The 13,823-nt window shown below is 38.1% G+C and overlaps 2 protein-coding genes across 3 annotated transcripts in view; both read right to left on the reverse strand.

Annotated features, from left to right (window-relative positions):
• Positions 1 to 13,823, reverse strand: part of LOC131777343 (platelet binding protein GspB-like) — a 58,945-nt gene that overhangs the window by 17,290 nt on the left and 27,832 nt on the right. The window contains exon 1 of one of the 2 annotated variants that reach the window (XM_066164217.1): positions 3,450 to 3,541. The exons of the other annotated variant lie outside the window; for it this stretch is intronic. Within the exon in view, the coding sequence (XP_066020314.1) occupies positions 3,450 to 3,516 (67 nt within the window). The 5' untranslated portion in view covers positions 3,517 to 3,541. Of the gene's footprint in view, positions 1 to 3,449; positions 3,542 to 13,823 lie in introns of those variants that run through there. 2 annotated transcript variants of the gene reach the window in all.
• On the reverse strand, positions 7,652 to 13,728 carry LOC131777320 (uncharacterized). The gene is made up of 6 exons (XM_059093596.2): positions 13,573 to 13,728; positions 10,648 to 10,755; positions 9,930 to 10,175; positions 9,689 to 9,721; positions 9,182 to 9,323; positions 7,652 to 8,611 (listed from the first exon to the last, which is right to left on the reverse strand). Exons 1-6 carry the CDS (start codon positions 13,616 to 13,618, stop codon positions 8,485 to 8,487), a joined length of 702 nt encoding a protein of 233 aa, XP_058949579.1. The 5' UTR covers positions 13,619 to 13,728; the 3' UTR covers positions 7,652 to 8,484.

Genomic DNA, 13,823 nt, shown 5'->3' on the forward strand with positions numbered 1-13,823 from the left:
GCTTGTGAATCTCGGTATGTATATAATAAATAAGTTGCTTCACGGCTATTTCGCTTGTTCGATTTTTATTCACAAAAACAAACGAACGAGCGCAGCGAGTGAGTTTGTTTTACACAACTTGTGAATAAAAATCGTACGCGCTCACCAACCGTGAAATAACCTATGAATATATCTTCACTCTTGCGTATGATCGATGTCTACTGCCGTTCAACAATAGATGCAGTTTATTCGGCTTTGGCTTTTCAAAAGCCAAAGTTTTAAGAATTAGGTCAATATCCCAAGCTCAAATGATATTTGCTAAGTAGTTAAACGGATTACCTTCAAAGCTACTGAGTTTGCTTGGTGTTTGGTTAATGACGCTGTTTTCAGCTTTCCAAGGAGACGAGTTTGACATTCACTCCAATGAACTTGAAGCATAGAATAAAATAAGGACTGGATCACTGGTCCCTTGGACTATCTTTGAACTGTTTTTTAAGACTATTTTTAGACCATTTTATGGACCATTTTATGGACAAGAAAACGAGTTTGACATTCACTCCAATGAACTTGTAGCATAGAGTAAAATAAGGACTGGACCACTGAACTCTTGGACTATTTTTGACTTTTTTAGACTATTTTTTGGACCATTTTATGGACCTTTTTTTGGACCAATTTTTGGACCAATTTTTTAAGACCATTTTATCGGAGGAAGGTAGACTAATTAGGTAGTAATCGGAAAGAAGGTAGGACTAAGAAGGTAGTAATTAGGAAGTCTATCAGGGAGGGGTGGAAGGCAAACGGTTCTTACTGGGGGAGTGGTGGAAGGCGAACTAGTAGTACGCAGGGAGGGGTGGGAGGTGGTTGTATTAGTAAATGCTACCGATCAATGGAGTTTTTAATGGATCATACAAGTTATTTTGAGCAGTTTTTCGACTGGCTATCTTTATGTAAACATTTTGCGCTTGGTCATAGCGATTCTTTCTTGATTATTTTTCTTGAATCGCATTTAAGGCCCGTCAGTAATTATCCCATAAGAGACCTTGGTAACGTTTGCATTCTACACCGGCCGCTCAAGCCTGAAACGTTTTATTGCGGACGTAGGCATTTCGACTTAGGGACGAAATTTAGAAAAAAGCTTGTTAAGTACTCGACTGTTTTTGTTGCTGCGTTTGTTTTTCAATTTCGATAGAATGGAACGTTTCCCTTCACAGCTTGATATTTAACTTGGAACATAACCGTTATCAATGTATATGGCTCGATTAATCTGTGTAGGCGTAGAAATCGGTGAATTGGTTTCGGATTTCTATCTATCGGCTTCACATGTAGCCATGTTTCTCTCTATGTAGCCGTATTTCCCTTTATCTCGAGTCAAATGCGAAGCTTGTCAACACAGATGAGGTTATGGAGAAACGTATTCGCCATTTTGAAATTATCTACCCCAAGGATTTTAAATTCTCGAATAACTCCCTACTGTTTGTACAAATCTTAACATAAGCGTTGATTAACACCAAAATTCTTCGACTGTAAACTTGTGATATCATTCTACTTTTTGCTAACACAATTAAGGGCCAGCTCAGTACGTTGCACACAATTTTCTTATTGAAAGAAAGTTCGTAAATTTCACCGGCTTTATACAAAAAGCATATCTGCTATCTACTTGAAGGGTTAGCCCTTACTATATATTCCGGCTCAGCGTATAAATCAAGTTCTTATGACGGAGCGAAACAGATCGACAGAAAAAAATACAATGCTTGGTTTTTGTAAAGGTAATAAAATGATGTCGAGTGCAATTTGGTGTGAAAAAATAAAAGTAAAAATTTCAAAGACAACAAAACTGCATGAACCCCATTTGCAGTCTAGAAAAAAAAACTTACAACTTCTTATTTATACCAAATTACACGAGAAATCCAATTATCACTTGTTATTAATTTGCATCACAGAAGACCTTAACAAATTGTAATGTCAGTACATCACGCTACTTTTGATTTATTTGAAATTATTATATTGCTCTCTTTCCGCAGCGAACAGAGCACACGCTTTCATCTAACACATTTCTAAGAGATAAAATAGCAAAAAGATTTAATCAGGTTAAGCTGTCTTTGGAACGCATTTGTTAATCTCTCTCTTTTTTAAGGGATTTCTGAGAAGCAATTTAATTTTTCATTGAATTATACAACTTTTTACAAGCTTTAGCTTAAACCATGTCCTATCAAAATAAAAACTTTGGGAGATACTATAATTAAGCATAGCTTGAAAAGCTTAAAATCTAAACATGGCACATGCTATAACCTCCTTTCTGCGTCTGGGTTGGCAGCTTAGAAATATTTCTCAACAACAGATTCCAAATGTAGAGTACAGCACATAAATTGTTTTACGTCAGTGAAACTTGGCTGCACTATTTGTTGTTTCTGAAATGTTCCTTACTACAGACACGATTTGGGGACCACTGTACAAATTTTAAAGTCTCTTTATACCTTACCATGGTGGGCAGTAGGAAACTGAGCAAGATTTAAAAAAGTGATTTGCAAGGCGTTGACGTGACATTATTTCCGCTCTTTGTTTGCAGCAACGTTCATCTGGAACTTTCTTCGGTTAATCATATGCATTGCAGAGTCGAGATTATGATAAGATACTTCGCAAATCACAAAGAAAAGAAATGTTCGATTTGGAAATACCTAACCTTGAAGGGCAGTAGGAGATTGAGTAGAACTGCATAAAAAATTAAAGAACAACGCCTAGACGCGACAACATCATTTTTCATTATTCAGCAATGGTCATCTGGAAACTTCCTTCGGTACATCGTTGCTAACTGTTATCAATGTATATGGCTCGATTATTCTATGAAGGCGTAGGAATCGTTCAATTGGTTTCGGATATCTATCTATCGGCTTCATATGTAAGCGTGTTTCCCTCTATCTCGTGTCAATTGCTTGTCAACACAGATGTTTTATGAAGAAACGTATTCGTTATTTTGAAATTATCTACCCTAAGGATTTTAAATTCTCGAATAACTCCCCACTGTTTGTACAAATCTTAACATAAGCGTTGAATAACATCCAAATTCTTCGACTATAAACTTGGAGGGCAGTAGGACACTGAGCAGGAGTTCATAGAACAAACATGAACAACGCGTAGACACGACATTTTCCACTTTCTGTTTACAGCAACGTTCATCTGGAACTTTCTTCGGTAAATCGTTGCTGAGTCGAGATTATGATAAGATACTTTGCAAATCACAAAGGAAAGAAATATACGATTTGGAGGCGGCTATACAAATTTTAGAGTCTTTTTATACCTAACCTTGTGGGGAAGCAGAAAATTGTGTAACAACGCCTCAACGCGACAACATTATTTTCCGCTTTCTTTTTGCAGCAACAGTCTGGAGACTTCCTTCGGTAAATCGTTGCTGAGGCGAGATTATGATAAGATGCTTTGCAAATCAGAAAGAGGAGAAATATGCTTTTACTCACCTTTTGAGGTGATAAGGATGACGTTTAACAGGAACCAAAAAACCCACATAATTCTGCTTTCCGACATCGTTGAGTTGTGTTTGTAATTAATGATATACCGTCATCACTCTTGCAGATGGTCGATGTCTACTGCCGATAAACAATAGATACAGTTAATTCGGCTTTGGCTTTTCAAAAGCCAAAGTTTTAAGAATGTGGTCAATATCCCAAGCTCGAATAATCTTTGCCAACTAGTTTAACGGATAGCCTTCAAAGCTTCTTAATTTGCTCGATATTTGATTATTGGCGCACCTTTTAGCTTTCCAAGAAAACGAGTTTGACATCACTCTAATGAAATCGTGGCATAGAGTAAAAGTGGACTGGACCACTGACCCTTGGACTATTGAACATCTTTTGGACCTTTTCTGGGACCATTTTATGGACCTTTTTTTGGGGTAGGGCTGGAAGACGAACCATTAGTACTTAGGGAGGCGTGGGATGCAGTCTATCAGTACTCAGAGAGGGGTGGAGGGCAAACTGTTGTTACCGGGGGAGGGCTGGAAGAAGAACTATTAGTACGCAAGGAGGAGTGGGAGGTGTCTGTATTAGTAAATGCTACTAGGAGCCCATTACTTGGAGCGTTCAACTGTCCTGTATTTATGTCGCGGTGTTTTCACAGACAAGTTTACTTTTAATTTGAATTTTCCGCGAATAAGGACTCCCCGTGAGAGCTCATTGACCAATCAAGATCAGTACCTAATTAATTTCTAACTTTACTTGTCAATATTTCCGAAGAAAAATGGCATACACGTGCAAGGATTCTTGCGATAGTTCGAGTGCAGATTCGTGTGAAGATTTTGAAAGTACTTCGGGAAGCAGCAGTTCCGAGGAAAGTGCTATTTTGAACCTGATTCTATACTGTTCAATGATCAAAGCGACAATAGGCACCGTGAATTCGGCCGAATGCAGCAATAAAGCACTCTCCACTATCGACCGCACCATACAAGATTTGACAAGATCGAAGCCCAATTCAAAAGAGTAGCATTTTTTTCTTGCGATGTAGAAACAAGCTCTTCATTTTATTGCGCCAGCTTCTGTTCAATCCTGCGTCGCAAAATGTCCTTTAGGGACGATGTGGACTGAAGATTCTTGATGTGAAGACGACTCGCACATAGCTTTTTCACGCAATTTTTGTTTCTACGCTCTCCATCATGAAATTTTCTTTTTTAGGGGCCAAGGACGGATAACCTTTGATACACAAGAAAATAAAAAAAAAAAAAAATACAACGATGCTCCGCTCTCCTGCTAATTTTTCTGCAACTCTGCAAGTTGAAAGTGTGAACAATGTGCAAAGGATATGTAAGGTATATGTAAGGTAAGGAAAGGAGAGATTGGAATACTGGAATACAGGAAACAAAGGCGGAATTTGCGTAGTTTTGATGCGAAGACGTGCCCGCATTAGTCCGCCATTTTTTTCCTTCGTGTTTCATGGATCGTATTACCTAAGTCTATATCCCGGGAAAATACAGTCTAAAAATAAACCGTTCTGTGAAAATGCCGTGACGTGGGCTTAGTGTGGGAGTTGAACGCTCCAAGTAATGGGCTCCCGATGCTACTGATTGATGGAGTTTTTAATGGATCATACAAATTTTTTTTGAGCTGTTTTTCGACTGGCTACTTTCATGTCAAAATTTTTGCGCTGGGTCGTAGCGTTTCTCTAATTTGTTTTTTATCACGCGGATGCAAAACTGGCACCTAAACACTGCAATATTTTTCCAATGCCTAAACTTGATGATCAATCAAGTTAATCTTGGACAAGGCAACGTGTTAATTAGCCATCGTTGCTTTGGTAACTATTGTATTCTCGTAATGGCATGTAAGGCCCGTCGTTAATTAGTCCATAATAGACTTTGATAAGGATTCTACACCGGCCACTTAAGTCTAAAACGTAGGCATTTCGATTTAGGGACAAAATTTAGAGAAAAGCTGTTAAGTCCTCGACTGTTTTTATTTCTGCGTTTGTTTTTCGACTTTGATAAAAAGCAAAGTTTCCTTTCACAGCTTGATAGTTATCTTGGAACATAGGCGGTTTCAATGTATATGGCTCGATTAATCTGTGTAGGCGTAGAAATCGGTCAATAAGTTTCGGATTTCTATTTATCGGTTTCACATGTAGCTGTGTTTGCCTTTATCTCGTGTCAAATGCGAAGCTTGTCAACACAGATGATGTTATGAAGAAATGTATTCGCCACTTTGAAATTATCTATCCTAAGGGTTTTAAATTCTCTAATAACTCCCTATTGTTTTTATTGTTTGTTGAATAACACCCAAAATTCTTCGACTGTAAACTTGTGATATCATTCTATTTTTTGCTAATACATTTAAGTGCCAGCTCAGTACGTTGCACACAATTTATTTATTGAAGAAGGTTCGTAAATTTCACTGGTTTTTTACCAAAAGCATATCTGCTATCTACTTGAAGGGTTTATCCCCTACTAAAGATGCGGTTACACACAGCACGGTGGCATTTCCTGATCCTGTGGTACATCACACTTGGGTTTCAGTATACCGTGGTTCCAGCGGTTACACGCTAATAGCGATTTCTCAAGGTAAAACAAATGTCACGCAAATGTGGCGGGAAAGTGAAACGCAACTTCTTGAGTCATGGAGTTTGATTCTAGAGAATTAGCGTGCCTCATATCTCTCGTTCTCATGCTATCATGCCGACGACTTTCCGGTTACCTTTTTCATGCGATACTTGATGCGAAGGAGATTTCAAAAGTGGGGGTTGCTTGCAGTGATACAACAGAAAACTGCTGTCTTAAGCATAGGCGGCCCAAGCTCCAGCTGCAAGATGATCATCTTGCGAAATAAGAGTCATGGCGTGATTATAAGAGTTTGTATGGGAATATTTAAGACCGCTCTTAGGAATAAAAAATACAGTCAAATTCTCAATAAAAATGCCACACTTTACTTCCGCAATGCATCGCTTGCTATCTGACCGCTTACTATGTCGAAAAGAACCCATTTTGGCGGCTTATCCATTTCTAGGTTTACTGCGTGCATAAGAAAAGCCCAAGGCTGCACACGCTCGATCCGACAAAACTAGACAAATTCGACGTTGAGGAACTAAAGCGCGCGCGCGTCGAAGTGTACGGAATCTTCCTTGACCATAGCTTTGGTTTGAAGGGTTGCTAAATGATAGATCGCTTGATAGCTGGTGGAAAGAAAACTTTTAGGTTTCCAGAACTACTTTTGAATATATCTGTTGATTAGTTGGGCCGGCGTTATGTCGACAAGATACCGCCATGAGAGCCGCAGTTCCAGTGGAGAAAAGAGTGAGCACAAGCTTGTGGCGACTTACTGCAGGGGTTGTTATCGTATGATGTGCGCTCATGATGGGAGTTTCAAAATCGACTGAAATAGAGTGTTGTCATGAATTTGTTCATGGACTAAATTCTCTCCAGAAGTTTCCGATCACACGACAAGGTGCTATGGAAAAAATTGAGGGATTTTCGTAGATCAGCAAGATGCCGAGTGTAGTGGCAACAATTGACGGAACTCATATTCCAATCAAGGCGCCAAAAAATAGTCATGAGGACTATTTTAACCAAAAGCACTTCTACAGCTACGTGATGCTAGCTGTTATTGGCGCGAATGAAAGCTGCGAAGAAACTCTGCGGTTACGTGTTGCTGTCGAATGGAGCATCGTGATTGGCTCTTGTACCTTGGGCATCAAAACACACAAACAACAACAACAACAACAAAAAAACTTACCACGTCTAATGTCATGGACGCTTCGTGTGATCTTTTAGACGTATCCATGGAAATTTAACACGGGAAATTTACATTGTGAAACGCCGGTCACTCTGCTAAATACAGTTTCCCGTGGTAAAAGGGCAATTTACCACAGTAAACGTGCCCAGTATAACCGACCTCGTACATTTCTCAGCGGATAAATCAAATTCTTACGACGGGACGAAACAGATCGAAAGAAAAATTTGATAATTGGTTTTTGTAAAGGTAATAAGATGCTATCGAGTGCAATTTGCTGTGAAAAAAACAAAAGTAAATTTTTCAAAGACAACAAAATTGCACGAGCCCTTAAGACGAGTACAATTTACAGTCTGGAAAAAAACTTACAAGTGCCTATTTACACCAAATTACACGAGAAATCAGGTTATCACTTGTTAATAATTTACATGAAAAAAGCATCACAGAAGTTCTTGACAGAATGTAATGTCAGTACATCACGCTACTTTTGATTTATTTGAAATTGTCATATTGCTCTCTTTCCGCAGCGAATAAAACACACGCTTTCATTTAACATATTTCTTAGAGATAAAACAGCAAAAGGATTTAATCAGGTCTAGTTGTCTTTAGAGGGCATTTGTTAATTTCTTTGAATATATTTTTAAGGATTTCTGAGAATCGCTTTAATTTTATAATGAATTATAAAACTTTGTACTAGTTTAGCTCAAATCACGTCCTATCAGATTGAAAAAGATCATGAAGTATGCTCTAGAACGCTACAAACGGTCAATTCTGATGACGTCACACCCAAAATAAATGTAACCGATAACATCAGTAGCTTTATATTTTTAAGAGTTCAAGTCGCGTGTTGAAGAATACTAAATGGCTTTTTAAGTGAGATTCGCAGCCAAAACTTATTGGAGAGTCTCACTGGGGTTAACCGTTAGCCGTAAATCGGCCAAAACAAATTTAGCTGTTAGGCGTAAAATCATTCACCGTTAGTCGCAAAAAATTTAATTATAAAATTCTTTTTCTGGTGACACAATGGAAAGATATTAACTGTTAACCATTAATTGACCAAAACTTTAATCATTAGCCATGAGAGCCACCCCTTCATTAAGACCTTCTTAGTGGTGTTCAGGAGAGGCTGAATTTATCCTTTCTTTGTTTACCTATACAGTGATCGTCTTTCCAACCTTTCACCACCTTTAGCTTCAGATTAGGAGAATTAAATCGGTTTTAAGACAAGAGTACCTCTTAGTTTACCCTATTTAAGCGGATAATTAAACTAAACAGATTCCAATTAACTTTCGTTCTCTGAGCCATTTTCATGTTCCTCGTCTGACTGCAGACGGTGACTTTTCATAACCACTCCTACTTGAGAGTTTGTATCTTGTGACGATAGTTTCGCGTGGGACTTTTTATTTCTCCTAAAGTTAAGAGAAATGCAAACAACACATCATATTACTATACAACTGAACGCATCTGGTGGATTTTGTTTTGGCGGGTGTTCATTTTTAATTTGTTGAGTACATCACAAAAGCTCATTCGCTTTTAGAGTGACAAATCTTTCGCTATTGAGTTAAAAACGAGAAGCGTTTGCTGTTTCCCGGGTGTTTTTCCTAGTTAATATTCAGGGTCAGAACGTGAACGTTCTAAACAAATTTAAAAAGAGGTGGTCTACTTCATCAATTAATTAGAATTAACGTACTCGCAGTGGAAAAAGTCTAAAAAAAAAATTAAGACCAGGTACCATCGACTGAGCTAAATAAACTACATGATTAGGGAGAAAGGCAAATTTACGATGACTTTTGTTTCCTACTGTATTTGTGCAATCAGTAGCGAAATGGTCTTAACTAAGTAACTGATCAAACTCCAAAAAAGAAACGAAGTATGATAAGTTAATTACAGTTTATTATAGAAAAAGAAGTCATAATTTCATTTTTCTAAGAAATGATTAGATGAATGAATCGATTAGATAGATACAGACGATATCTTACCAATATACAATCCCAGCAATTGTGACAATGACCACCAAACAACAGACACCAATCAAAGCCCATTTCCAATCATTGTTGCTTGTTTCAACCGGTCCTGTTGGTGGTGACCCAGTAACTGTGACGGTCCTGTTTTCCTTCAAACCTACATTTTTGGTAAATTTGAATGATTGGATTAAAAACAAAAGGAACTTTATCATTCATTGATTTGTTTTGTATTCCATGAAACAACTGATCCTTTAGGCTACAAGTCTCTCGTATAGCTATCTATCTATCTATCTATCTATCTATCTATCTATCTATCTATCTATCTATCTATATATATATATATATACATATGTTATTCACAGGCCGGTAGGTCTCAGTTTTGGGAAAAAGTGTGAGAAAGGTCTTAAGTTCCACCCGAGGCCATAGCCTAAACTAGGTTTGCTTAAATTATTTACCGAAGGAAACAAGATTGTGATCCCCTAAATTTGAAAAGAAGAAAATAAATGAATGAATGCAACTTACCGATTGACGCAGACATCGCGGAGCTCGTAACAGCTAGAGTGGATAATTAGATTCATCAGAACAATGTCATTGAATAGCATAAAGGCGTTATTTGGAATGAAAATTATGAACGATACCACAAAGAAGGCGTGGAAGGCCAAAGCAACACACATACACAATCAATCGGCTCTTTTTTTGATATTGACTCACTATATTAATCTCATTAATTCCACCGACAGGGAGAAAAACATTATGTACTTACTCTTTGGCGCTGAAATCTTCTTACTGACAGGCGAAGAGACAACTGCACGCTTACTCGTTGATGAAGTTAGTGGCGATAGAGTTGGACTCCTTTTCCGTGTGGTACTCAGCGATCCAGTGATCGACAAACTGGACAAACTTGGGAAGATTAAAGCAGAGAGGCTTGAGAATACAGTTGCGTTCTGAACATGGCTTTGAGTTGAGCTTTTGGAAATTGAAGCAGTCTCCGAAAGGAACACTTTTGAAGCTACGAAAGACAGAATGAAATGAGGACTTAACATGATAGGAAAACCTTATTATCTTAGCTAGTATTTACAAATCAACGGAAATGACAACTTTATGATGCGAAAGTAACGCTCGGTTTTTTGCGTTGTTTTTAAGAGTATATCTACTTTGTTGTCTGCATTATGTATAATCTAATGACAAAATGTATTTGTAACTGCGTTATCGTCTTTTGGTCCTTTGTTTGTCTTATACCGGGGTGACATAGTCTTGCATGACAGAAAAGGTCTTTACTTTTTTACTCATATGCATTTGTGAATACAGAGAGGCTAAATTGTGATGACTGCATAGAAAGGGCACTATTCTCTTGGACCAGTCATGCACTTGTAGTGCATGTAAAATAGATGTGGGTTGAATCGGTAAATGACTGTTACACAGTGAGACTAGCTTTGGGCTGTTGATTCAGAGGAAGATTAATGAAAAGATTTGTTCCATACCTGCTGAAATACTTTGTGTTACAGGAGCTTGAGTAGTGGTGAGTGAAACATTCGCTGTGGTGAATGCAATGCTGGTTGTGCCGCATACATGATAAGATCTTGGAAAAACTAAGAAAAAGGAATTTCTGAAAATTTATACCTTGAATTGATAAACCACCGTAGGCTAAATTGATTAGGCAAATCGTGATTTTCCTGCTGTTACACTGACTTTAGATTCAAGAAAATAAAGATGAGGATATTCAGCCTAAAAAAAAGCTCACGAAGGACCCAAAGCATTATGGTTTTTCGTGAGCTTTCTTTGTGTTGTGAGCGCGACTACTACTGAGTATTCTTCGTGATGAAAAGACTTTTGAAGATCATTGAACGCATTTGCTTTTCATCAGACAGTAACCAAACTGTCTCGAAGATGGGTCATTTTATGGTTCTAGTCGTTCTAAAACACGAGCTTTTTTTGTCATTGTAATGTTGGTCCTAATACACTCAGCTGCGCCTCGCATGCCACTTTTCGTTCTTGCCACACTGATTTCGACGCCATGCATCATGACGCACACCAACATAGAATCTTTTACACATTTACTATACCATGAGCGTTGGATGTAAGTTGGCTATGACCTTAATCGTATTGTACAAACGCGAATGAAATAACTCATTATTAAATTTTCCTCTTTTCAGTAATGATGTGTGAGCTTACTAAATTGGCTTTAACTCTCAAATTTTCCTCGAATTTAGACGACCGGAAGTTAATGTTACTTCCGACAGCCAAAACGACAAAACTTGAATCACTTGACAAGAGAGAAGCTTCGCGACCGAATGAAAATTCAACGCTATGTAATTTACGCAGTCGGAACTGGATATTTACACGAGATACGATGATTTCCGATCTAAGAGATGTTTAAGGGTACAATACCTTCGATACAAGTATTCAAGCATGTTTAGTCTCAGCATATCGACACGCAGAAACGTTGTGTACAGCTTGTTCAAGTGTTTTGTTTGTCTGGAACCGAGCAAAGCAAGTGATCGAGGTCAGCTTTTGTTTGGGTATCCTGAAATCATTTTCTCACCCCGAATGCTCGAGTTACGAACTACAAATTTAACGATTCGAGCATTCAGTTCAAATTAGAAAACTTCAAGCTTATCCTGAAGCGTTGTGCACATTTACAAATGTTTTGCTGTGCGGTAGAGAGCGGAGGAATCAATGTCATGGCGACTCTAAACAACTTCAAAGGTCAACTTTTTTAACCAAAAGTCCTTTTAGCACATTGAAATTTCGACGCAAAATTGCCAAGGCATCCTGAAATTTTGAAGGTAACCAGCTGTTCTTCCTGCTGTGATAGTATCATCCTTTCTAACATGACGCTTTTAATTTCATTTCGGCTGCATGCAAAGTCACCATTCAGTTATACTACGAGGTTTCAAAATGTGTAAGAATGTTTTCCGTTCAAACCAGCTTGGGATAGACTTCTTGGAGCTCAAAGTATACAATTAACATGTTAAGAGATACCCCATTCGAAAAAAATATGCCTGTAAATGTAGCTCTTTCAAGCGACAAAATTAGCTTTGGAGAGAACGATTATTCAATCCTAGATGCATGCGATACAAATTATGGCTGGGAAAAGGAAACTGAGCTTCCTATTTCGGCGACGTTTACACTCCTTTCTGAACGGTAAAATTCATTTTGAATTTGTTAATATGCCCCAAACCTATTTTCCAGCAGGACATTTTGTTTTAAAATCGTACGGTTCTAGTAAACAATGATTGAAGTAAATTTATTTCGCGGGTCTTGTACATGCATGAAATTCGTTGGTTTTTCGCATCTACACAGCATATTCAGCATTTCTTTACATAAAGCTCTTTTCTCGAACTTTCTCTTGGTCGTTTTTGCCTTATTTTTTTACCCACGATTTTCGGGTACTATGCGATTACTTGATAAACGCGACACAATTGTATTGAAACCAAGAGAATATCGGTTGATATTCTCTTAATTGAAACTCTTCTATAAAAGAATAATAGAATATAAAAAAATTGGGTTTATGTTTTTATGCGTGTATCGAAGAATGAATACACTTGGGAAGTTTGGAGAGCACTCAGGAAGCTAAATTTGCTCTCGGTTTCGCCTCGAACAACTCTTACGCTTCTCTTTTGCTCTCCAAACTTCCCGCGTGTATCCGAACCTCGATACACGCGCGCTAAGCATGAATCAGTTGTTAAAAATGGTGCTGCTCGTTGTACCCTAGTTCTTCTTCACTTCTTAGAAACCCAAAGTTTTGTCGCTCCGCTGCTCTGCATTCACTAGCCATAACGAAAAAGCATCTCAAGGCGAGCATATCTTTCAAAACAAAATTTGCAGGACATTGATGGCCAGAAATTGGACTGGTATGTCCTTGCGTAGGTGGAAAAAGTTGAGAAGCACGAACTCTACAACTCTTTCCAAAATTAATTAAATTTATCTCTTCCGTTTCACGTCCTGTATCAGTTAGTGAGAATGTGGCCCGCTTAGATTTACTAAAACCGTACTAATCACTTTACTCCACTTTTTAACAGTATCATTTGAATCAAGTGTTGGATGGAAACTGAGTAACGTTATGAGCTGTAATATTTATTATTCAAAAGATACTGAGAGACGGTTGTCGAGGTTTGCTCAGACCTAAGGTAAATAAATGAACTGTTTTTAAGAGAAAATTTTTCATGTGTAGACGACAATGTTGAATGGCCGGAAATTGACGTACTTTAAAAAAGAAGCAAATGCATGACACGAGGTTGATCACATGCAGCACTTTTTCAAACGGATGAGTCATTCACGCAGAATTAAGATAAACTTAACTTCAATGACGTCCCTCTCAATTTAACAAAACAAACGTGCCTTTTTCAACGAGCCAAGTCTGAAGACTAGCGAATACAACTGATCCATAAAAAGAGGATACTTACCCAGCAATAAAACTGGGAGAAGAAATGAAACTTCAGCCGCTCGCATGTTGCCCTGGAGAGACTCAATTTCATACGGGTATGGCTATTTAAATGTTCGGTCGGCGTTTAAGTCTCCGGTCAACCGAGACACGTTTATTGCTGATGATCCGGGCGACAACCACCGGTGGACCCATGTAAAGGTCGATAACAAAGTGTGATCGTTTAGGTGATTGCACGTGACAAGTATGACGACTCCTTTCCAAATACTCTAT

Source organism: Pocillopora verrucosa, chromosome 3, assembly GCF_036669915.1.
Source record: "Pocillopora verrucosa isolate sample1 chromosome 3, ASM3666991v2, whole genome shotgun sequence".
Lineage (NCBI taxonomy): Eukaryota > Metazoa > Cnidaria > Anthozoa > Scleractinia > Pocilloporidae > Pocillopora > Pocillopora verrucosa.